The sequence below is a fragment of the Mesoplodon densirostris genome, chromosome 12, assembly GCF_025265405.1.
Source record: "Mesoplodon densirostris isolate mMesDen1 chromosome 12, mMesDen1 primary haplotype, whole genome shotgun sequence".
Taxonomy (NCBI): domain Eukaryota; kingdom Metazoa; phylum Chordata; class Mammalia; order Artiodactyla; family Ziphiidae; genus Mesoplodon; species Mesoplodon densirostris.
The window spans coordinates 49,922,948-49,949,294 of record NC_082672.1 but is presented as its reverse complement, the minus strand read 5'-3'; the positions used below and the strand labels follow the sequence as shown (position 1 = coordinate 49,949,294).

The 26,347-nt window shown below is 37.4% G+C and overlaps 2 protein-coding genes across 6 annotated transcripts in view; one reads left to right on the top strand and one right to left on the bottom strand.

Annotated features, from left to right (window-relative positions):
• WASF1 (WASP family member 1) overlaps positions 1–24,850 on the bottom strand; it is a 101,685-nt gene extending 76,835 nt beyond the window's left edge. For 4 of the 5 annotated variants that reach the window (XM_060114865.1, XM_060114867.1, XM_060114868.1 and 1 more), the window contains exon 1: positions 24,594–24,850. The gene's annotated coding sequence lies outside the window, so the exon portion shown is untranslated. The remainder of the gene's footprint in view (positions 1–24,593) is intronic. The other variant, XM_060114866.1, reaches the window with a different exon arrangement.
• Positions 24,851–25,579: 729 nt separating this feature from the next.
• CDC40 (cell division cycle 40) overlaps positions 25,580–26,347 on the top strand; it is a 49,588-nt gene continuing 48,820 nt past the window's right edge. The window contains exon 1 of the mRNA XM_060114593.1: positions 25,580–25,796. Within this exon, the coding sequence (XP_059970576.1) occupies positions 25,608–25,796 (189 nt within the window). The 5' untranslated portion in view covers positions 25,580–25,607. The remainder of the gene's footprint in view (positions 25,797–26,347) is intronic.

Genomic DNA, 26,347 nt, shown 5'->3' with positions numbered 1-26,347 from the left:
TCAATGTTTTTTCCCTTATATCATCCTATTTGTCTAGAAATTGATTGCAAGATCTTAGTGGTCCTATAACACCTCTATAAAAGAGCTTCGAAATAATGTCACATAACAAAATATTTTACAATTTGAGATGTTAGTTTAAGTCATATTTGCTTGATTTCTTTGTCACAGTCTACCTAACCTAACAAAACACCAGTGGGCAACTTTAATGAAAACCTGTTTACATGGCACAGGAATCATCTTGTTTTGGTTTGGTTCTGGGCACATTATTTTTCTTTCAAACAGAATTCATTCAATGAATCTCTACTGAATGCCTGTTGCCTATGTCAGTCACTGTACTAAATACTGAAGGTACAGCAAGATAATCTGCTCTTATAAACTTTATTAAAAGTTTCTCCCACATTATGATGCCTTCCTTGAAACATGAATAAGAAAGAAGTATTAATAAGGGAAGTATTTATTTTCGGAGAAATTTCTGGGATATACTATTTTCATGGAAATATATTCCTTTTTACAGTCAAACCCTGAAATAGCTAATAGGAATACCAAATTCAATAAATTGTGTCACCTGTATGTATAAACAGATATTCACAAATATGCATTTAATTACCCAAGTCAGAAGCCTATTAATCATTCTGACTCCTATCTCTATTCATCTCCCTCATCTTGGTTGATTCTACCTTCAAAATATATATCAAGTCCATCTACTACTCTCCATTTCCACTAACACTACCTTGAATCAAGCTACTACTGTCTTTTGCTCAAACCATAACTGACACCAATTTGGTCTCCTTGTGTCCATTCTTGCCTTCCTAGAGGAGCTAAACATATTCTTAAAATATAAGTCTGATCACATTATTTCTCCTGCTTAAAACCTTTCACAAGAGCTTCCCTATTCTAAATGTAATCCCTTCAGTGTAGCCTACAAGACCCTGCTTACCTTTCCATCCTCACCTTTAACCCTTCTCTCTGTTGCTCCAGTCACACCACCCTTTTTCTTTCTACGCTCTTCTCACTGTGGGGCCTTTGTATGCACTGTTCCCTCTTGACGTCACTGGCCTCTTTTCATTTCTCAAGGCTCAAAAAGGCCTTTCCTAACTCCTCTCACATACGTCCCCTTCTTGTCCTATTATAGTGCCCTATTTGTTTCCTTCATAGCATGTTTTCAATTTATAAATACATACTTACTTGTTTATCTACTTGTTATATCTTTCCTACCTGGCTGTAAGTTCCCTGAGAGTACAAACTATGTTTCATTCATTACTGTACAAATACTTAGCATACTGCTTGCTACATAGTAAGTGTTCAATAAATATTTTTAAAAATAATCAATATCTAATTTTTTGTATGGTACCATATTGGTTTATTCTCCAATAACTGCAGATAATAAAAGAAGGATGGACAAAACTAAATTTACCACAGGGAATGAAAATGAAAAGATTTCCAGGGTCAACACCCAACATGAAAATAAAATTTATTGCCTAAAATAAGTACCTGTTACCATCAGCTTAGATTATTAATTGTCCAACAAATAAAACCTAATTCCTATGCGCCTAGAGTATCTACAAGGATAATCATATTACTGCTAGTGTGACTTTTCACAATAGGCTTTTCTCACCTCTTCTATTTCTCTATAGGAACACTTCTCAGGTTAAATACTAGGTTGCTGAAATATACAGAAATGGAATTTATACACTAATTTCAAACACAGTACAGTGTATTTCCAAAGACAGAATTACACTGTTTCCAGCATAAAAGCAATAACTAATGTTGAAACAGATTTTTAAATAATGATTCTCTGCAGGCAGTTGAAAGAGGGAATTTCTAAGGTCAATTACTTTAAAGTGGAATAACATATCTATATGGCATGTAAATTAGTACAGTATAACAAAGTAAATAAGTTTAGATAGCTCACTAATTTAAAAATACATATATCAAATCGTAGTTAGCTTCAAATGAAGTCTTTTCCCAACTATATTCAGAAACAACATACTTGTCTTTTAATCATGTGCAATAATGTTTATTGCTGCCACTTATATAATCAGTACACGTTTCTTGAAGAAAATTTAGAAAATATTCACATACATGAAAATAAAATTATCCCAAATCCCAGCAACCAGAGAGACTAACAGTTAACATTTTATTTAACAGATAACTATATATTTTAGATCAATTACAGTATTATGTAAATAAACTCTTGAAAGAAGCTAATTCTCTGAACTTATTCTGTGACTTCTATCCAACTACTTCCAGACTTCTGCTCATGCCATTCTCTCCTCAAAGAATGAACCCAATCTCAATCTACTCACCTTTAACACTGAGTTATTTAACATCTCTGAGCATCTGTTTTATCATAAGATTTTTGTGGGGATTTAGTAATGCACATTAAGAACCTAGTACAGAAGGTGCTATACAAATGGTAGTCATTGTTACAGCTAAAAAGTCCCCTCTTTAGTGGAACTTTCACAGATTACTTCAGTCCTTCTCTGATGCTATTTGTATGTCACTTACATTGGAATGCCTCAACATGAGCCAATACATGTCTTATCTCCCTCCCTAGGATCTGAGATGATTTTGGCAGTTCTCCTACAACTTTATACTCCTCATAGTGTATACAAATATTTAAGGTCAATTCAATAATATTTTTTTCACACATATTACCTGTAAGTCATTGAAATGGAGACACAAAGATAAATCTCAATTTCTGCCCTCACTTAGCTTATAGTAATCTTTTAGAGGGAAAGAGACATTATTTAGTGTAAATGACTTTAGGTCCACAAACTCTTTTTTTTGAAACCCTTTGGGGGAAAATGTGTTTCAGAATTTAGAATTTCCCAGATTTTAGAAAGGTAATACAGTATATATACTATATATTAAGAAACCACTCAGCAAGGTCTAGGTCAGCACTCTATGATCCAACATTGTTATTTCTATAATGAAATGTATAAATATTTACTAACTGGTACAAATATTGACTATAAATAGCCTCCCATCAGTTCAGGTCAGGTTTTATCACTGTATTAGCTTCCAACTGATGCTGTAGCAAATTACCACAAAATGTAGTGGCTTACACAATACAAATTTATTATCTTTTTTTTTTTTTTTTTTTTTTTGTGGTATGCGGGCCTCTCACTGTTGTGGCCTCCCCCGTTGCGGAGCACAGGCTCCGGATGCGCAGGCCCAGCGGCCATGGCTCACGGGCCCAGCCGCTCCGCGGCACATGGGATCCTCCCAGACCGGGGCACGAACCCGTATCCCCTGCATCGGCAGGCGGACTCTCAACCACTGCGCCACCAGGGAGGCCCAAATTTATTATCTTATACTTCTAAAAGTCAGAACTCTCACTGGGCTAAAGACAAGGTTTCTACAGGGCTGGGTTCTTTTTAGAGGATAAATGGGAGAATCTGTTCTTTGCCTTGCCTGACTTCTAGACGCTGTTTGCATTCCTTGGCTCCTGGCCTTCTTTCACCTTCACAGTCAGCAATCCCATTACTCTAACCTCTACTTCTGCCATGACATTTCCTTCTGACTCCCTTGCTTCTCTCTTCCTCTCATAAGGACTCCTGTGATTACAGTGAGTGCATCTAGGTAATCCAGGCTAATCTCCCCATTGCAAAATCCTTTTTTTTTCCTTGTCTATAAATAATGTTTTATTGCAACAGTTATACTCCTTTATTTACATTTTACTGTGGCTGCTTTTTGGCTACAATGACTGAGCTGAGTAGATACAACAGAGATCATATGGCAAATCTAAAACATTCACTCTCTGGCCCTTTATACAAGTTCCATTGCAAGTTCTTTAATTTAATCATCTCTGCAAAGTCCCTTTTGCCAAATAAGGTAATATGTCCATAGGTTCCAGGGATTAGGACATGGACATCTTTGGGGGGCCATTATTTTGCCTACCGGAGCAACCAATCTAGTCTTTTTTTTTTTTTAAAGAAACTTTTAGTTTTCAGAGTCTTTTGAACTTTAGAACTACAGATAAGGAACTTTGGACCTGTATAACCAAAGGTAGTACAAGGCCAGTGATATAAGAAAAGCACAGGAGAATTGCAGAAATATGATGAATGGAAAGACCACAACCAGCTAAGTATCAGGAAAAGCTCAATGAAATAGATGGAATTTGACGAGAGCCTTCAAAGATGCAAAGGATCATGACAGGTGAACACTGGTACAAGAGGTAATTTTCAGACATACTTGCTCTCAAAATTTTATAGACATACAAAACAGCAACAACAAATTTGGAGTCAGGAAACTATAGTATATATTTGGAGAAGAAAGAGAATGCAGTTTGACTGAACTATACAGAATAAAAGTAGAAGAGTAGTGAAGGAAAAGAAGGGGAAAGATAAATTGAAGACAGATACAATGGGCTATGTTGCTTGTCAGTATGAAGAGTTTGTCCTTAATTCTGGAGGAAGTGAGCAGTCAGGTGGAAATAGTTTTGAACTGAGAAATGATGTGATATGATTGGTGTTATATTGGAGAAAAATTAACTTGGCAAGAGGATTGATTCAAATTGAAAAAGGCAGAACAGTAGCAGACAAACGACTAATCTAAAGAAGTAATAATGGGGCCTCCCTGGTAGCACAGTGGTTAAGAATCCACCTGCCAATGCAGGGTACACGGGTTCGAGCCCTGGTCCGGGAAGACCCCACATGCCGCGGAACAACTAAGCCCATACGCCACAACTACTGAACCTGAGCTCTAGAGCCCATGAGCCACAACTACTAAGCCCACGTGCCACAACTACTGAAGCCCGTGCGCCTAGAGCCCGTGCTCCGTAACAAGAGAAGCCACCGCAACGAGAAGCCCATGCACCGCAACAAAGAGTAGCCCTTGCTCGCCGCAACTAGAGAAAGCCTGCGCACAGCAACGAAGACACAACACAGCCAAAAATAAAAATAAATTAAATTAATAAATTTATTTTAAAAAAAGAAGTAATAGGTACTTTAGCATGATAGGAGAAATAGAATGATGTCAAGGTAGCTAGCTTCGTTAAGAGATTTTCATCAACATGATTTTTAATAAAAGTAGCTACAAATTATAGTTTACTGTATGTCAGGCACCATTCTATGAAAGAGTTTAACTCCATTTTATAGATGAGAAGACTAAGGCATAGAAAGTGTAAGCAATCCTACACTGAGTAAGTATCATGGCTGGGATTTGAATCAAGGTGTATATGACTCCAAAGTCCAAATGAATGGGAGCCTGTAGTGACAATTTGAAAGCTGAACAAATTGATCTGTGAAAAATTCACCATTCCACTTAAAAGTAAACTATGGTAAGTTAAAGATGTATACTATAAACTCTGAAGTAAACACTAAAATATCACAAGGAATTATAGCTATTAAGCCAACAAAGGAGAAAAAATAGAATCATTAAAAAAATTACTCAATCTAAAAGAAGACAAAAAGGGAGATAAAAGAATGATGAACAGTTAAGTCAAAAAGAAAACAAATAGCAAAATGATAGACTTAAACCCTATCATATCAATAATCACATTAACCATAAATTATCTGAACATGCCAGTTAAAAGGCAGAGACTGTAAGACTGGGTTAAAAAAACAAGACCCACCCACACGCTGCCTATAAGAAACATGTTTTAAATACAAATAGGTTAAAAGTAAAAGGACAGAAAAAGATACACCACGCTAAAGAAAAAAAAGTTGGAGTGACTATATTAACATCAAAGTCGATTTCAGAGAAAGAATATTACCAGAGATAAAGGGAATCATTCATACTAACATACAGTTAGAAACTTCAACATATGTCTTTTAATAACTAATAGAATAAGTAGACAGAAAGTCAATAAGCATACAGATGTCTAGAAGAACACCATCAACCAACTTATCCTAAGTGAACTTTATAGAACATCTTATCCCAAAACAATGCACATTTTTTTCAAGTATTACAAGTATATAAATAACATTTACCAAGAGAGACCACTTCTGTGTCATAAAATAAGTAAGACTAAATTTAAAGGGATCCAAGTCCTACAAGGTATATTTTCTGACCACAATCTAATTACGTTAGAAATCAACAACAGAAGGATATATGGAAAATTCTCAAATATTTGGAAATTAGGAAACATATTTCCAAATAACCCAAGTCAAAGAGGAAATAAAAAGAAAAAAATGCGTTTTGAGTTGAATGAAAATGAGAAAAATGTATCAAAATTTGAGAGAAGCAGCTAAAGCAGTACATAAAGGGAAAATTATAGCACTAAAATGTCTATATTGGAAAAGAAGAAAGGTCTCAAATAAATGGCCTCAACTACTTAGGCCTCAAGAAACTAGAAAAAATAAAGCAAATTAAACTGGCAGTAAGCAAAAGAGAGGAAACAGTAAAGGTGAGAGCAAAAATCAATGGAACAGAAAACAGAAAAATAATGGAGGGGGGAATAAATCAACAAAAACAAAAGCTGGTTCTTTGAGAACACCAATAAAAATGATAAACCACTAGCCAGGCTGAGGGGGGGAGGGTGGCATTCGAGGGAGATACAAATTGACAATATCTGTCAATATGAGAGGAGTGCTATCATTATAGATTCTACAGATACTAAAAGAATAGTTAGGAAATATTATAAACAACTTATACCAATGAATTCCACATCTTAAATGAAATGGAAAAAATTCCTGGACAACCACTAAACCTCACTCAAGAAGAAATACAGAGCCCTCTGAAAAAGAAAAACAATATTAGAGGATTTATATTACCTGACTTCAATACTTGTTATAAAGCTACACTATTCTAGGTAGTGTGGTATTGGTATAAAGACAGACAAATATCCAATGGAATAGAAAAAAGTCCAGAAATAATCCAACTGATGGATTATTGGGTCAATTGATTTCTTACACAGGTGAAAAGTTAATATTCTCTTTTTTTAATGGTGCTACAACATTTGGATATCTGTATTAAAAAAAAGAACTTTGATCCTTACCTCATACCATGTACAAATAAGTCACAGACCTAAATGTAGAATGTAAAACTATAAGACTTCTAGAAGAAAACAGCCTCAGGTTAGGCAAAGATCTCTTAGATATAACACCAAAAGTACAATCCATAAAAGAAGAAATTTTTGAATTGGAATTCATCATAATCAAGAACTTCTGCTTTTTGAAAGATACCATTAAGGGAATGAAAAGACAATCCACAGGCTGAGAGAAAATATTCACAAATCACTTATCTGATAAAGCACATGTATCTAGAACAAAGAACCCTCAAAATTCAATTAGAAAACAAATAATCCAAAGCTAAATATCCAGAGATTTAAATAGATACTTCACAAAAGAAAATATACAAATGGCATACAAAAAGATGATCAACATCATTAGTCTTTAGGGAAATGCAAATTAAAGCCACAAGGAGATACCACTACACACCTATTAGAATGGCTAAAACTAAAATGGTGAGGATGTGGAGCAACTGAATTCCTACCTTGCTTGTAGAAATATTATAAAATGACATAACCACTTTGAAAGAGACTTTGGTACTTTCTTATAAAGTTAAACATATGCTTACTATATGACCCAGCCATTTTACTTCTAGGTATTTACTCAAAGGAAAGCATATGTCCAAACAATGACTTCTACATGAATGCTCACAGTAGCTGTATTTGTAATAGCCAAAACCTGGAAACAACCCAAATGACCACCAACAGTCGAATGAATAACAAATTGCTTTCCACTGGAATAGTGTTTACAAAATACAATCGTATTCAGCAAAAAAATGAACTAATGATGGATGTGACAATACAGATGAACTTTAAAATCATTATGCTGAGTGAAAGAAGCCAAACAAAAAAGACTCTATACTGCATGATTCCATTCATATAAAGTTCTAGAAAATACAAACTAACCTATAGTGTCGGAAAGTAGATTAGTGGTTGCCTAGGGTAGGGATTGGGATAGATGAAGGAGTAGGAAAGATAGGATACAGGAATTACAAAGGAAAAATAGGAAATTGAGGGGAGGGGTTTATTATCTTGATTGTCATGATGGTTTCAAAGTGCATCCATAAGTCAAAACTTATCCAAGTGTACAAGTCATTGGATGTCAATTATGTTCCAATACAGCTCTCAAAAATCCATTTAATCAAATAGCAATAACCATTTATTCCAATATAGTCAGTACTCATATCCTGCTATAAAATGATTATTTTCTACCACCTATTAACAAAAAAATGATTTAAACTTATAGTAGTAATATTATACTACTCAACTTCAGTGTGCAGAAGAGTACATTTCTTTCTGGAAATATGCAAGCAAAAAAATCTTGACTAATGGATTAAAACACAGTGCAAATTCAGCGTACATCAGAGAGCTTCGCTATCTTCTGTCAGCATATTACAATCCTATTCCTGACTTGAAAATAAATGCAGTTATCACAATGGAAAACTGGTAAGTATGTGGCTTTAACAATTTCCATCCCAACACTAAAAATAATCTACAAGTATAAAATGGTAGATGAGGGCTTCCCTGGTGGCCCAGTGGTTGAGAGTCCGCCTGCCGATGCAGGGGACACGGGTTTGTGCCCCGGTCTGGGAAGATCCCACATGCCGCAGAGTGGCTAGGCCCGTGAGCCATGGCCGCTGAGCCTGCGCGTCCGGAACCTGTGCTCTGCAATGGAGAGGCCACAACAGTGAGAGAACCGCGTACGGCAAAAAAAAAAAAAAAAAAAAAGATAGATGAGTTGGGTTACTAGTCATTTGTAATCTGCCTATGTTGAAGTGAAAAATTTCTCCACAGAAACCATTTCACATGGTGGGAAAGTTCCAGGCCAGTTCCCAAATCTTATTTACACAGTAAGGATTAATTAGCCCCTCTTTCTCTTCTGCATCACTGTTTTCCCTCTACTGGATCACTGTCATCAACATAAGGACGTGCTATAATTTCATCCATCTTAAAAAAAAAAAAACAGAACAGCAACAACAAAAACAAACTTCTCTTGGTCCTACTTCTGCCTCTAGCCATTTGATGATGATTTCTGCCTCTAGAAATCATTCCCTGATTTCTCCACCCTCCTTTTTGGTAAAATTCCTTGAATTAGTTCCCTGATTTCTCTCCTGCAATTCTCACTTAAATCTGCCCCGTTCGGGCTTTCATTTTCAGCATTGTATCAAACCATCTGACCAAGGTCAGTTATGTGCTATATCCAGTGGTTAATTCTGAAGTCTCTTTTCACTCAGCCTCTTAACAGCATCTGACACAGTTGTTCACTCCTTGAAATCACTTAATGTGGCTTTCAGGAAACCTCAAGTTCCTGGCTTTCCTCCTACCTCCTTCTCCTCATCTTCTCTACCTCTGAATATTAAGAGAGGTAGAGACCCTAGGACTTAGTCCTTGGGCCTTTTTTCTTATTTTTATTTATACTTACTCCATTAGCAGTTTCATATTAAATTTCCTTAAAGTAAGATACATCTATGCCTAACTTAAAGGACTTAATTGCTTCACTGTAATCCTCAAATAAGGTCAGTTATGGCTAATTCTATCATTTCAGGAGGCAGCTGCAGATGAAAAACAAATACAAAAGAATTAAAGAGAAAATAAGTGATTTAATTTTCAATAAATCATCACCATCTTTCTTTAAAATTCAGTATTACTGGTATAGAGAGTTACTTAAAAGTTAAAAATAATAAAGCTAAATTGATGAATATCAAAACAAACATTATTTATTCTAGTCATTTATTACATTGGAAACATTTAAATACCACATTAAATATTTCATTAAAAATGTAAATCATGACCTTATCTATGGTCCTAGTCCCATATGGGCCTATAACAGTAACAACTTATATTAATATAGACTTGTTTCAAAAGCCTTTTTTATAACAAGTATCTCATTTTACCCTAAAAAGACTCCATAAGAATATTACAGTAAATACTATTTAAGCCAGCAGGTTCTGCTCTTACCATGACCTCTCACATAACAGTCAGACTTTTAATGAGCAGATTTAATTAACTTAAAATTAGTTGGAGGGCTTCCCTAGTGGCGCCGTGGTTAAGAATCCACCTGCCAATAGATAGCTAGTGGGAAGCAGCTGCATAGCACAGGGAGATCAGGTCGGTGCTTTGTGACCACCTAGAGGGGTGGGATGGGGGGAGAAGGAGACACAAGACAGAGGGGGTATGGGGATATATGTATACATATAGCTGATTCATTTTGTTATACAGCAGAAACTAACACAACATTGTAAAGCAGTTATATTCCAATAAAGGTGTTAAAAAAAAAAAAAGAATCCGCCTGCCAATGCAGGGGACACGGGTTCGAGCCCTGGTTTGGGAAGATCCCACATGTCCCGGAGCAACTAAGCCTGTGCACTACAACTACTGAGCCTGCACTCTAGAGCCCGCGAGCCATAACTACTGAGCCCACGCACCACAACTACTGAAGTCCGCGCGCCTAGAGCCCGTGCTCTGCAACAAGAGAAGCCACCGCAATGAAGAGTAGCCCCCACTTTCGCCACAACTAGAGAAAGCCTGCGCGCAGCAATGAAGACCCAACGCAGCCAAAAATAAATAAATAAAATAAATTTTTTTAATTTTTAAAAATCAACTGGAGAACGCATAAATCCATCCCCATTACAAGAAATATATATTAAAATTCATGTTCAACTGATGACAGGTCATTAATGCCATCTTTCTGTACTTAGCATAAAATTACAAAAAAGAAATTTACATTTTCTTTTTAATGTTAATGAAACTAAGTCCTTTATATACATATCCATTAAGGGATATTCTTTATTTCATTTACTTCCATGACTACACTGATGATAAAAACAATATTAACACTGATCTCCTATATATTAGGTACACAATTGTTGCCTGCCTCTATCACAATGAAAAAAGACTTATTTTTGCAAGCAAGAAGGGGAATATATTTATAATTGAGCATTCACTAGTAATGCACGACGCTTTTTCTCCCTCCCAAATTCCCACTTCAAATGATGTGGCGTGCACTGCCTACTAACCCCAGGGCAACGGTTAGAGGCATAAAGACTAGCGCAAAGCTTTGTAAAGTATACCTCATGTCTCTTGAGGGCTCAAACTTCAGTCCTTCCAGTCCTGAGGACTGAGGAGTAGCCCCTTCCCCTCTACTACTGAGCATACATCAAGAGTCAGTATAGACTCTTACAGTTCTGCCTCTAAGATCTCCATCTATGAAATGTCCCTTTCTGACCTAAATATTCTATTCCACCCCTCCAACTCCTCATTATTAAATTTCTTTGTCCTTACCCAGTCCTTGTGATCCTTTCATTCTCCTCTGTTTTCAAAACCATCAGCATACCTTTGGCTTTGCTTCCCTTCCTACCTCACTAGCATTTCAGATTTCTTTTCAAAGGAGAATTGCCCCAGACCACAAGTCTTACTTTATCCTCTGGGCCCCACTGAACAGTCATATCAGAACGCAACACATTACATCTTCTCTTATCACATCTTCAGCATCCTCTTCTGGCTGTCCTTTTAATTTCCACTCTGTAAATAACGAGTCAGGAATCAACAGTTTTGTTATACCCCAGTTCATTCTATACTCTCTCTTCTTCATAAATCCATCTATATCCAGATCTTGAACTATCACCTCTAAATTACAAACAGTCCTAACATCCCTGTAAACATTTAGACCTGTGCTGTCTGCCAGACAGCAACACAATAATGTCTCATTAACTCATTTTCAACATATCCAAAATCATATTCATCATCAGTGACTCCCCACTCTCCCCCCAGAGAAAAACCATAGTCTATACACTACATTTATGTACTCTTTTAAAAAATATATTATACATATCTCACTTTACTTCATTCAGCTCTCTGCTCCCTTCACTCTCTCTTACAACCCTACTTAAAGTAGTGGCCTCTCCCATTACTTACTATATCTATGCCTTGCTTTATTTTTCTTCATAGAACTTACGGACATCTGTTACATAGGTATTTATTACTTATGTATTACACAGGTATTTGTCTATTGCCTATCTCCCGAACTAGAATGTAAGCTCCACATGAACAATGATTTTGTTTTGTTCTCCACTGAATACTCAGTAGTTAGCAGAGCCTGGCACTTAATAAGTGCTCAATAAATATCTATTAATGAATGAATGACTGGAGAGGTCAAGACCCTCATGTGATATATAGTCTCATCTGGTTTCTTAGAGTGCAGTTAGAAACAACAAATTAAAGGGGGAAGCTGAGAGAAGCAGCCATATAAACACTGAAAGCTGACAGAGAAAGATAGGGAAAGTTCAAAATTGCAAACACCGTAACGTAGGCCAGCAATGTAGATCATTTGTTATATGGATAAATAATCCTATATCCTTTAATAACCAATATCTCTGTATTACAACAAACTGTAATAACAGAAGGTCTTCATAATAAGTCAATTCATCAGTTTAACTGAGCATCTATACATGTAAGGTTTTGGTAGGAGATAGGGGAATCTTTATTACTAAGAATAGGTTAAATTGTATTCCATGTACTTTGTTTAAAGAAGCAAAGTCTCCTTAAATACAGTTTAAAAACTGTGAATTTTAAAACTATTTCCATGGAAAGTAATTAAAACACAAATTTTACTTTTAAAAGGAAAAGATATAATTTTTTGGAAAAGACATGTAAATGGAATCTCTCAATTCCCAGTGAAGTCAGATGAAGAAATCATTACCACATTTGACAAGTTTAAAAATTAACTTAATTTTTCTTTTTAAGAAAAAATTCATTATTGACCTATAGATCATTAGGCTTGCCACAGCCTATCCTCATCTCTGTTAGAAGTATGTAAGATTTTAAAAATAGATTAGTGCATCCCTCTGTTTAGCATAATTTCTAACAATACTGGTAAAGTTACATTTAACCCAATACCCATTTCTCTCTTTAAATCATAAGCTATTCAGAAATACTACGTAGTTGAAAACCTTGACAAAGGTCTTTCTCAACTGCAAGATTTATGTATACTAAGTCAGAGCTTCTCAAATGTAAAGGTGCATACCAGTCATCCAGGGATTTTGTTAAAATGATTCAGTAGATTCGGGGTAAGCCTCATCTTCTGCATTTCTAAAAAGCTCTCAAGATGATGCTGACACTGCGGTCCACAGGTCACACTTTTGAGTATCAAGACACTAAAGACTATATGACCTCAAAAATTACTGTCACTTTGAAGAAGAATATTGAAATAAATGAAAAATCAAAATTCTATCTGATTAAGTCTTACCAAATGTCTTAGAACAACATATTGAATGCATAATTGCAAAGCTAAGTTCAAATTGGCTTTGCTTACTTTTCTTAGTTCTTATCTTCATAAAACCTAATGTATTCTATCATAAGTTTAAGAGTATACTATATCAGCTTCCATCAACATATTATTTCCTCAATTAAGTTTTCAAAGTGTACTTGTTACTTAGCTATCTCTCTCAGAATCAACTATGACCCCTGTCTCAGAATCAACTATGCCTCCTTTCTCAGAATTATCAGCAAATCAAAGTATCTTCTTTCAAAATACTGTACTGAGCAGCCTGGTCTAAAGCTATTTAATTAACAGCATGCTTTATTACTAAGACTCACAGTTTATATCACAACTGGATATACCTAAACTACCAAACTTTTATATAGTGCTTTATAGTTTATAAATGCCTTCTATTATATTATTTAATCCTCACAACAACTCTTCAAGGTAGTTTTTATCATTTACATTTCATAAATAAGGAAACTTATCAGAAGTAAAATGGTCCAAGACTATATAATAAGTGAAAGTACTAAGAATTAAATTCAGTCTTTTGATTTAAATACAGTCAATTCCTGATTAATTTCTACGTAACTGCAGGAGGAAATATAGATAACTGAAAATAGCCATTAAAATCAAAACTACAGTTTATTCAAGGAGAGTTATTATATCATGGCTTGTCATATGAAAAGAAAGGAAGCAACCTAAACATCTAACAGTGAGGAATAAGTGAAATAAATTTCGGTTTACCTATATAATGAAATACTATGCAGTTTTTAAAAATACATATGATTACTTTCAGGTTCCACTCCAACATGTAAAGAGCTTGGAAGCCACCATTCTTTCTCTCATAACGAAACGAAAGCTGAACGAACTGAAAACCAATGGACTTTTCTTAGATCCACCAGAGACTGAAGTCACAGGACAAAGTGCCACCCAAGAAACTAGAGAGAACGGTGAATCCAGAGAATATAGATTAGTTAACTGAAGCAGAAGCCACGGGAGCCAGGAATTGGTATGAACACTTAAATGGTAACTTCAACAAGTTGCTGGACACTGACTGTGGACTAGTTTGAAAGTTTAAAACTCCTGGGGCGGGCTTCCCTGGTGGCGCAGTGGTTGAGAGTCCGCCTGCCGATGCAGGGGACACGGGTTCGTGCCCCGATCCCGGAAGATCCCACATGCCGCGGAGCGGCTGGGCCCGCGAGCCATGGCCGCGGAGCCTGTGTGTCCGGAGCCTGTGCTCCGCAACGGGAGAGGCCACAGCAGTGAGAGGCCCACGTACAGCAAAAAAAAAAAAAAAAAAAAAAAGAGTTCCAAAAAAAAACAAAAAAACAAAAAACTCCTGGGGGGGGTCTCCTCTAAGGAGGTGTGGGCTGCCATACTTTCCTGGGCTTTATACCCCACAAGGTTATCATAGTGAGGATCAGAGAAAAATCACCTCCTGTTTGGCCAGAGGAGGGGGAAAGTAACCATTCTGATATAAGTCCAGAGAGTTCTCCACAACAAAAGCCTATTCAGCAAAGGAAAAGACTTCGCCAGAGCTTTATCCAACTTGGGGAAAAGAAAATTACCCAATTCCTGCCCACTCTAGCCTTACTGACATACCTACAGAAAGGAGAGCGGAAGCTGAGAAGCACTTGTGAAGGCTCAGGGGCACAGACCCTGCAAAAGACTGATACCTTATCATAGGGTTATAGACCACTTCCCATCCCCTACACCTTACCACCACATGAATAGGGATCCTATACAATAACAGGATTATGGCTGAAAAGAAAATGCAAGGCTCTAACTCTATTGATGAAGGTGTTTCTAGGGAAATCCAAAGACAACAAGGGAAACAAAAACAAGGACACTAAAGGAAATTGAAACCTCTGACACCTACTGCTACAGCAAACAGTAATCACAGCCTAATTCCCAGTCAGATAAATACAAAAAAAAAAAAATAAAAGTCATGCTAAAAGGGAAGAAAAAGCATAGTCAGAAGAGTCAAAGCAAGCATTAGAACCACACTCAGATATAACAAGAGATTTTATGATATCAGACTGGGAATTTAAAATCACTATGATTACTAAGGGCTCTAATGGAAAAAGTGGACAACATGCAAAAGCAGATGGATAACGTAAGCAGAGAGGTGTAAACTCTAAGAGCCAAGAAATATTAGAAATAAAAAAACACTGCAACAGAAATGAAGAATGCCTTTGATAGGATCATCAGTAAACTGGACACAAATGAGAAAAGAATCAGTGCACTTGAAGAAGTATCAACAGAAACTTCCCAAACTAAAATGCAAAGAGAGGAGAGAATGAGAAAACAGAACAGAATATCCCAGAACTGTGGGACAATTAAAGAAGGTGTAACATATGTATAATGGAAATAACAGAAAGAGAAGAGAGAAAAGAGTAAATAAATACTTGAAGTAATAATGTCTGAGAATATTCCAAAATTAATGACAGGAGCCAAACCATAAATCCATGAAGCTCAGACTACACCAAGAATGAAAAACCAAAAACTCTACACCTAGGCATATAATATTCAAACTGCAGAAAACTCAAAGATAAAGAGAAAATACTGAAAAAGCCTGAGGAAAAAACACTTTACGAATAGAGAAACAATGATAAGAATTAAACTGACATCTTGTCAGTAACCATGAACAAGAGAGTGGAGTGAAATATTTAAAGTGTTGAAAGAAAAACCACCAACCTAGAGAAATTACCCTTCAAAGTGAAGAAGTAATGACTTTTTTGTACAAGTGAAAACTGAGGGACTCTGTCACCAGTAGACATGCCTTGAAAGAAAAGATAAAAGAAGTTCAGAGGGAAGGAAAACAATATAGATCAGAAACTTGGATCTACATGAAGAAAGGAAGAGCAACAGAGAATGAATAAATAAATGTAAAAAAATATATTTTTAAAATTTCTCTTTGATTTTAATAGACAACTGTTTTGTTCAAAGTAATAATAGCCACAAAATATTGGGTAATTATAGTATACGCATAAATTGAATGAATGGCAGCAATGATATAAGGAATGGACGGAGGAATTGGGAATATTCTGGGGTTTTTTTTGTTTTTACTTTTTTTTTTTTTTTGGCCGTGCAGCAAGGCATGTGGGATCTTAGTTCCCCAACCAGGGATCAGACTCGTGGCCCCTGCAGTGGAAGCGTGGAGTCTTAACCACTAGACCGCCAGGGAAGTCCCTGGAATATTCTGTTATAAGATACCTGTGCTACTTGTGAAGCAGCATAATGTTATGTGAAAGTGGACTTAGATCAGTTGTAAATGTACATTGCAAACTCTAGGGCACTAAAAACATTTTTAAAAGAAATATAATTGATATGTGAGGAAAGGAGAGAAAAATGAAACCATATAAAATGCTTAATTAAAGCCAAAGAAGGCTGAAAAAGACAAAAGTATAAAAAAAAGAACAAATGTAATGAATACAAAATAGTTACAAATATGGTAGATATTATCCAACTGTATCAATAACCATTTTAAATGTGAACGGTTCAAATACAGCAATTAAAAGACAGAACATCTGAGTGCACTAGGAAAAAAAAAAGACCCAACTATATGCTGTCTACAAGAAACCCACTTTAAATATAAAGACACAATTTCAGAGAATGCAGACACTTTTGAGCAGAGGAATATCCCAGGGATAAAGAAGGGCTTTACATAATGATAGGGGTATAAATTCTCCAAGAAGACATAACAATCCTTAATGCATATACCTAACAGAGCACCAAAATATGTGAAGCAAAATCTGACAGAACTGCAAGGAGAAATATAGATGGATTCACTATTACAGAGACTTGAACACCTCTCTATCAGTAACTGACAGATCCAACAGGCAGAAAATTAATAAGGATAGGGTTGAACTGAACAGAATCATCAGTCAACTGGATCTAATTGACATTTATATAGTACTTCACCCAACAACAAAGAACACACATTCTTCTCAGGCTCACACAGACCATTCACCAAGACAGACCATATTCTGGGCTGTAAAACACCCTCCCCGCAAAAGAACAGACATCATACAATGTATACACTCAGACCACAATGGAATTAAACTAGAAAGTAATACCAGAAAGGTAGCTGGAAAATCCCCAAATATTTGAAGATTAAATGACACACTTCTAAATAACATATGGGTCAAAGAAGTCTCATAAATTTTTGAATATTGTGAAGTAAATGAAAATTAAAATACCACTCATCAAAATGTGTGAGATCTATCAAAAGCTTAAAGGGAAGTGTACAGCACTGACTGCATATATTAGGAAAGAAGAAAGATCTAAAATCAATCTCAGCTTCTACCCTAGGAAACTAGAGAAAGAAGAGCAGTATAAGCCTAAAGTAATCAGAAGAATTTTTTTAAAAACAGAGCAGAAATCAATGAAATTGAAAATGGAAAATCAACAGAGAAAACCAATGAAACCAAAAGAGGGTCCTTTGAAAATATCAACAAAATTGATAAATTTCTAGCCATGTATTATGATGTATCACACAAAGCTTTTATTTTGGTTTTCAAAATAAATGAGTGCTAGTTTTCTGTATAAAATGCTTCTCATATTCCTCCCATTTTGCTTAACCTTTCCACAATTCTCTGGTTTTATCTCGAGCACATTTATGTCACAAAAATTTACCAAAAAACAAACAAACAAAACCCAGATATAAGACAACATGTCTTATCAAAGAATGGAAAACAAAAATGCTTATTTTTGTAGCATAACATGAAAACATAACAGACTTCACATTTTTCAGTAGAGGAATCAAATGAGTTAATCCATTCCCCGACACACAAGCTTTTTCTTTCTTTTTCTTTTCAAATGAGTTAGTCATTATAGAAAGGCTAACTTTTTAGAGTAGACCTGAGTAACTGTTACTCAACAGAAAAGAATGCCAGGAAGCTTTACATTGCAAAACATACCCCAAATAAAGCACTGCTGCCATCATCATCCAACAGTGTCATCACACCCAACACCCACCTCCTTAGAATCTCTTTAGAATCATTAATTTAAGGAGTGGTGGCTTAGCAGCATATGGTTATAGGAAAAAAATGGGACTTTGAAATCTCTATTCAAGTTCCACCTCTACCATTTTTATTAGCGTTGTGACTTTGTACAAGTTACTTAATCTAGGACTCAATTAGTTGGTTGCCAAGCACCAAAAATATCATTCCAACTAGTTTGTGTAAAAAAGGACAACTTATAACAAAGATACTAGGGTGCCTCTTGCAACCCAATCTCAGGACCATGGACAAAGACACTTGAACAAAGCCAAGACTCTTTATCTGCTTCTCTTCTTGTTCTTTCTTCAAGATGCCCCTGCTTATCTACTTCACAGGGCAGGAAACAAGGCCATTAACAGTTTCTCAGTTTTGTGTCTTATGGAGAGAAAACAAATTATTCCACCCTCTGGGCACTTAGGACCTAGAAAAAACTGAGTAGCCTGGCTCAGCGCGGGCGTCTAGAACTGGACCAATAAACTACAGAAATAGGCAGAATTGTGATTGGCCTCCCTTGCCCCCTCTAAGCCAGAGCGATCTTTTTAAAAGACAGACCTGATTCAGGATTAACGTGGTTAAAATTCCTCATGGCCTTCCCCAATACACTTAAAGTAGAAATCCGTACCTCTTACTGAGCCAGAGCTAATGCGCCTTGCCTGGTCTGCCTCCCGTTTACCTCCAAAAGCCCTCCTGCCCACTGCACAGCTCAGCTTTATCTACTCTGGCCTTTCTTTAGTCCCTTGAACCTGCCAAGCTCTTTCCCATCTCAAAAATTGTTTTCCACGCATTCGTTACCTTCTATTCTTTTTTCGCATAGGTAATGTCCACCAACCTTTCCTCAAAGCAGCTGTCCCTGATTTCCAAGGTAAACTAGGTTACCTGTTCTTGTCCTTTAGAGCACTCATCACAATTTCTAATGATAAATGTGTGCCTTTCTCTAGTATCAGTCTCTTACCGTGCTGCTTAAGAGAATCAAGACCTCTGTTTTACTCTTTCTGTATCTATCTAGCACCTAGTTGGCCCTCAATAATTATGTGCTGAATGAATAACTGGCTTAGCATGGGACAATCACCACTAGATTATCCAAATGCAGATGAAGGAGAGGTAGCAGGCAGGCAGAATTACTATTATCAAGTTATTAAAATGGCTGCTTCAGCAGTAAAGGGAAGAGAGTGGTGCCCAGAGAACCTGTGCTTCTGCTGAGCAGGATGAACTTGTTTAATTCAGTTAACCCCCTTCTTCCATAAAATCCTCATAAGACTATGATATCAAATAAGTAAGACAATAAATGTAACAGTACCTATACAGTAGCTTGCACGCAGAGCAAGCATGCAGTGGTACTTCTTTTCCTCTTAGGAGACCATGTTACCCTGTTACCTGTTATTCTTGAATATTATTAACCTCCAAATAAGAACTTAATTAAAAACCTACAAAATACTCCAGTGTATATGACAAACACAGCTGTGTTTCATAACCCCTTTTCTCATAGCATCTTGATCTTACCACCTTCCTAAGAGAATTATTTACCTGCTCTTCCGTCGAAATTATATCAGCTCAAACATCCATTTAGCTTAAAGAACAAGTACTAGAAACACAAAAATGAATGAGCGCAAAACAAAACAACCAACCAAAACAACAACAACAAAACTGCCCTGTCCTCAAGGAGGACTTTCTCCCTGTCTCCCTCTGCCTCCAACCACCCCATCACCGTACTCTTGCCCGGCCCAAAGATCCACAGCACCCAAGGCAAGGCTGCCAGATTTAGCAAATAAAAATACAGGATACCCCGTACATTATCTGACAATCCTATTCTCAGGTCATATTCCATCTCTTTACCTTCATACACCCACTCCACAACTTTAGTTACAATATTTTTGCCTTCTAAAAAAATTTCTCTGGAGATACACTGCATGTGATCTTTCTCCAAAGTATAAAAATAAAATCTACCTTGACTTTACTTACAGGCTGTCAGTAAAAAACTCAAAAGAGGAAAGCAAAGAAAATCATCTTAATTCTATTTCTTGGTGGTGCTGGGAGTTTAAAAAAAGAATAAAAACAAAACAGCAACCGTAACAACAACAAAAATTCCTTTAAAAACCTAAAAAGTCTTGCTCCCACGAATAGGCATGTGAGAAAAAGAGTAAGAGTATAATCTTTCCAGAGGTAGATCCAGAAAGGAGAAATTTTCTGACAGGAAGTATATAAGCAGTAACATTAGAAAGGGAAAATGAACTCTCAGATTAAAGGGTTACACTTAGCTTCGAAACGCCTTTGAATTTTATTTGTAACCAAAAGGAACCTCAGAGATCATCTACTTCAACCTTCTCAATTCATAAATGAGAAAACCAAAGACCTTAAGAGGTAAAATGACTTGTCTAACGTTACAAAACAGATCTTAGCTCCTTCCAATTTCTCATTCTTTGACCTCTTGCCCCAGATGATGTACGGTTGCACCACTCACGGAACTGAGGAAAATCTTCCTCTTCATGTCCAGTGGGTGTCAGAGGACAAGTTCCTAATAACGTTGTTATGTCTAATACAAGAGAAATGTATTCCTAGCATTTCAAGGTAGATTCTGAATTGATTTTCCCACAGAAAGACTGTTGTACACATTATTTTCAATATAGGTATAGGTATTATACCTATCGGTATTTTCAATATAATAGGTATTTTCAATATAGTATTTATATTAACTAATAATACAATTTTACAACTCTCAAATAGTATTAGTCTACTCCTAAAATTCAAGTATATTATGGGTTAAATTTGGTGAGTTGTCTGCAAATCTAACCAAGCATATTGCTTCTGAGAACGTAAGTTCCAAGTTCTAAACCATTTTACAAGTTTTAAAATATAATCAACCCTATTGTAAGCTAGGAACTACCACTACACAAAGATTCAAAATTATAAACTGAATGTGATAAACTAAAAACACAAGATCCTTCATTTTATAAAAAGCTCCACCCTAGAGGTCACTTATTCTTAAAATTAGGTACTCAGGCACATTTAACACAGGATATACTCTACATACATTTTTTAATTAATATTTTACTGGAAAAATGAAATAAGTCAAAAAGAATCAAACACATATCTATACTCATCTAATTTAGGAAAAAAAAAACCTTTAATGTACATTTTCATGAAGTGACCTGTAAGAAATAAGAAGAAAATTATTATCATTTCATAAATGAAAGGTTCACAATGTATGCATTATACAGTATCTAGTGCTAGTTCAAAAAATGTGTGGGTAAAGGAATTATGCCTGAACAGGTAAATGAAGTTCAAAGAACTTCCAAATACATTTTTTTCTTTTCTCTTGAGATAAAGCTATAAGCTTTATGAATTAAAAATTTATTTGATAGATCTTTTAAAAAATGTCTACATGGTACATTAAATCAATGGATAGTCTTCATTCATTCATTTTATTTGTCCAATAAAAAATTAAACCTATACTATTTGCTAAACACTATGCTAGCAATCTCAGGTTTATGACAATAAGCATTGGGTCAGTTCCTGTCCTCAAGGAGCTTAGAAAAACCTTGAGTAAACTGTACTTATCCAAGTAATAATGACAGCTAAATTTTAGTTGGTCATTTAAGAAAACATTAAAAATGTCATCAAATTAATTCTCAAAAATAGAAACTATATAATAGTAACTTTAAAGACATCTGAATAGTCTTATTTATATGAAGTTTCCCCATAGAGTAACTAAAAGCACTGTTTTGGTAAAAGCAATAATAATATATTTTAATAGTTTTTGCTATGAAAATTAACTGAGTTAATCCCACGATAAGAAAATCAAAAGCTACTAGCTACTGTGATAATGAAAATCAAACACTTGGAAATACCTTAAATTATTCTGACAATAAAGCAAAACGTATAATTAAATATAGTATTATATTTATACACCATCTCTGAATATATAAGTGGTTATTTACAAACCTGAATAATAAACAAAGTAGCTCCATATCACACCTCACAAATGATCAACATATTTTCAATGTATTACAAAGTCAATGTATTATATTACACTACAAATATCAATGTATTACAAATTCAGTTACAAAATGTATTTTGAATTGTGTCATCTGCAAATTTTTCAATGAAAAAGGCCTTAATGTTTTCTGGAGATTTTCTTTTTCACAAACTTAATTCACTATTCTACTTGTTTACTACCAAGTCATATAACTTTTTCATGAATATTAACTATACCTATATTTACAACTACATATATGTATTAACTATAATACCTATTAAATTTGCAATTATTAAAAACTTGATAGATGAGAAACATTCTTCAATTTAGAGCCATATGTCTCCAAAGCAAAATTCAATGTAAAACATCCATTCTAACATGCCACAGAAAATCCTAATGACATTTTTCACTGTATTTTACACTGAAATATTTTCATCGTTCATTAGCTAAAATATTTAAATTTTCTTTGAAAGCGTCATGAAAACATATGTACTTAATTTATGCATACTACTTAGTGGCATAAATGGGTTTATTTCCATTTACATATAAAGAAACCAAGACAAGGTGTCCATTTTGTAAACTGCAAGGTCATTTCCTAACAAGCAACTGATGCTACACCATCAAGTTATATTATATGTGCGCCACTTCCAAGTGCCATAAAACAATTACTGTACCTTAAAACAACTGCCTCTGCAATGTCTATGTGCAATTCCGTTTTACCAAGAGGGTTATGGCAACAATCTTAAACAAGAAAAGCTGGAAAGGGAGGATCTCAAAAAGAAAAATAAAACACTTATTTTTGGTCGTGAATTGTTTATTTTTAAATAGTGGGATGTAAACAGTTTTTAACATAATAAACAAATGACCAACAGTTGTTTCTTCCACGTTCAAAAAATATTTCATCTTTCAGGTAGATCGTGCAAAATTGTAGCCTACCCATCCTTGTAGACAGAAGTTGGAAAAATGAGAAGAAATTCTATAACAAGTAATTAAATACATGATATTGCAAAGAACTGAATAAAAAGTAAAATTTAGATAAATTTAGGAAATGTTATGGCAGTTAAAACCCCATCTTAAATATTAAATGCTTTCTTTCTTTCAACCGGAGGCTAGAACTGGCAATCAAATATTCCGCTACTGAAAAATAAAGATATACAAAACTTCCCTTATTCAAAACTTGAGAAATTTTATATCAAATAATGGACATTAAAAAACACACTTTTCCTAACAGAAACTTAGAGCATAAGGGAAAAAACTGTTCCTGAGAGTTCAAAGACTGAGACTGAATCTGTAATTATGATACAGTGCTACCAACAATTAGGGAAATGAAAGTAATCTCCTATACAAATTAAATTTAAAGCATTAGACGGGCTGAATAACCAATAAATCAATTACATCAATTACCGGACAGGAATAAGACTTAGCTAATACGTGGATTTAACACCAACACCAAAAAAACAAAAAACAAAACAAAAAAAACTATATATAATCCTAGGCACACCTTACATAAAAAAGGACAGAATTAGACTGAGTCGTATTCAAGTATCTAGGCTATCTGGGGATTAGTTAATTAATCGGCTATAGGACAGGTTATGAATGTTCAGGTCAGATGTGCTTTCTTTTCACCATTATTCAACTCCAGTTCATCATCCGCAAGTGCAAGAGAAGGCGTCAGAGTACCGAAGCTAGGGGGCATGCTACAGCAAGGGGAAAAGAAAAATGGGAAAGGTGCAATGGATGCTGCAGAGTTGAATAATTATCCGGGTGGCACAATGGGCGAGTCCTGCTGACATCGGAGCTGGGTGAGCAGCTCCCTAACTCTGCCCAAGGCACCCCCCTCCCCATAGCAGGCATCGGAGGCTAGAACCGCGCTTGGCCTCCTCTTCTAGCGAAGAAAGAGATCCCCGCACTCGCTTTACCGTTATGTTGTCTCTTTAGACACAGACGCGCGGCGCAAAAACGCAAACGCACCAGCTGGCTTTACAGAGCCTCGGGCACGTATCTCGAGCGGGGCTTCTCCGGCACCGGGTGCCGCAGCCTCCCCCAGAGCGAGGAGGCACAGGGGCGGGCCGCGGGGGCAGGGGCTCTCAGGCGGTGGCACCTAAGACCCGCAGTCTCCCCGCCTAGAGCAGCCTCGGGGCGGTCCCCGCAACCGAGCCCCAGGTGCGCCCGCCGGCCGCCGTGACCCTGGGTACCCAGCCGGGCCGGCGGTCTGGCTGCCGAAGCTCTGGAAACCCGCGAATGGGGGTGGGGGCCGTCGCGGGGTAGGCGCGCCCATCCTCGCAACCCTTGCTGGGCTAGTGCTCCACGCACACCTCTCTCCGTTCTGGCCAGTGAGGAAGAGTTCCTCTCCCGGCACCCTGTCCCCCCCAAAAAAACACAATTCCTGAGACTCGCGCTCACCGAGGAATCTTGAGGGGCTCTAGCCTTACCCCTTCTTCATGCTTCGGCGGTGGCCGCCGGTCTCTCTCAGCTCCCGGGACTCCACCTAGAGCCTCCAGGATTGTCAGGCTCCCCGGTGAAACCCGCTGTGGGCAGCGGCCGAGGCACCGGGCCACAAGGAACGCCGCCTGCGACGCCCGCCGCTCACCGGACCCACCGTGTGCTCGACGCGCGAGCGAACAACACCGCGAGCGGCCGCCGCCGCCCCCCAGCTGCCCCCTCCCAGCGCGCGACTCTCCACAACTGGGCGCGAAGACCCGCGCCTGAAGCAGGGGGAACCGCAGGACTCTCGCCACCTAATCCCCCATCTTTCCCACCAGGAGCTATTCCCCGCCAGTCAAGGTCTTCCCACTTATGATTCTCACTTTCCTCTTCAGCTCCCAGTGCCCAGGTGCATCTGTGGTGGGAAACTCAGCCCCCACCCACTCACCCATCAGTGGGGGATGAATATCTCTCTTCCCCCCCCTTTCCTGAGGCTTTATGGTATTGCCCAATCCTCAGTTTGGGGGAGGGGGACGGAGAGAACAGTGCTTGGCCAGGGAATGAGGAAAGATGATAGCCAATTGAATGAACCTACCATTCAGGGGCGGGGTCAAAGAGGGGCCTGCCCACCCCGCCCCCTTTCTCTAAACTACAGTTCCCATCGTGCCTCTCCCACTTCCTGCCGCGCGGCACGCCGGAAGCGTAGCACTTCGAGGCCTCAAGGTATTTCGGAACTCGTAGTCTTTAATCTAGCCGCAAAGGTCCCGAAAGTTATAAGCTATTATAATTCTATTTCCCTAAGTAAATGTTTCCAAATTCCAAGTCCTGTTGTTCTTATTCTAATACTAATTAATCTATTGTAATGATTGTTTTAAAATATAAACGATTTCGTAGGAAAGGAGCTAAATAATGTGTGTCATGGCAATCTGTCAGGACCTGAAGCTACTCCTTCTTCCGCCAGGGCCTGGTCTCCACAGAGTGTCTATTGCCGTCATGTCGGCTGCGATCGAAGCTCTGGCTGCTTCGTATGGTTCGGGTTCAGGGTCCGAATCGGACTCGGACAGTGAGGGTGGACGGTGTTCGCTGCCAGCCGCGGACTCCCTTATGCACTTGACTAAATCGTCTTCAGATAAGTCCTCTCTGGCAGTGCCGGTGGACTCCGCTCCGGAGGTGGCCGTTAAGGTAAGCGTTTTGGCCACTATTGCGCGGCTGGAATTGTCGGTTTCTGCTCCAGAATCTGACAGTCACTGGTTAGGCCCCGGGTTACCTCGTCCGCAGTCCTGAAAGGTAAGTGGCTAACGCTTGGATCTCTTCTTCTCCCTACATGCATCTTCCTTGGGAGAAGCTGGGAACTGGAAGTTCAGGACAGCCCTCCACTCTCGGCTCTCACCTCCCACCTGCAGAAAGCAAGCGGGAAGAGGGGGTGAAATTTGAATTTATGGATTAGGATGTGGCCTGGATGGAGTAGGTGTAACAGAACATAAACAAAGCTAAATCAGGACTTCCCAAACTAGAGTATGTGCCCTCGCTTGAAGTGAGGTGTGGCCTGGCTTTGTTTTGTTTTTGAAGTCATAACTAAATTCTGATCCCGGGTCCACCACTTGTTTGAACTTGGGCAAGTTATACAACGTCCTCAGTTTCCTCACCTGTACAATGGAGATATAATTTTAAAAGGACCTATCTATATGAGAGGACTATTGTGACGATTAAATGAAATGATACAAATAAAGCTT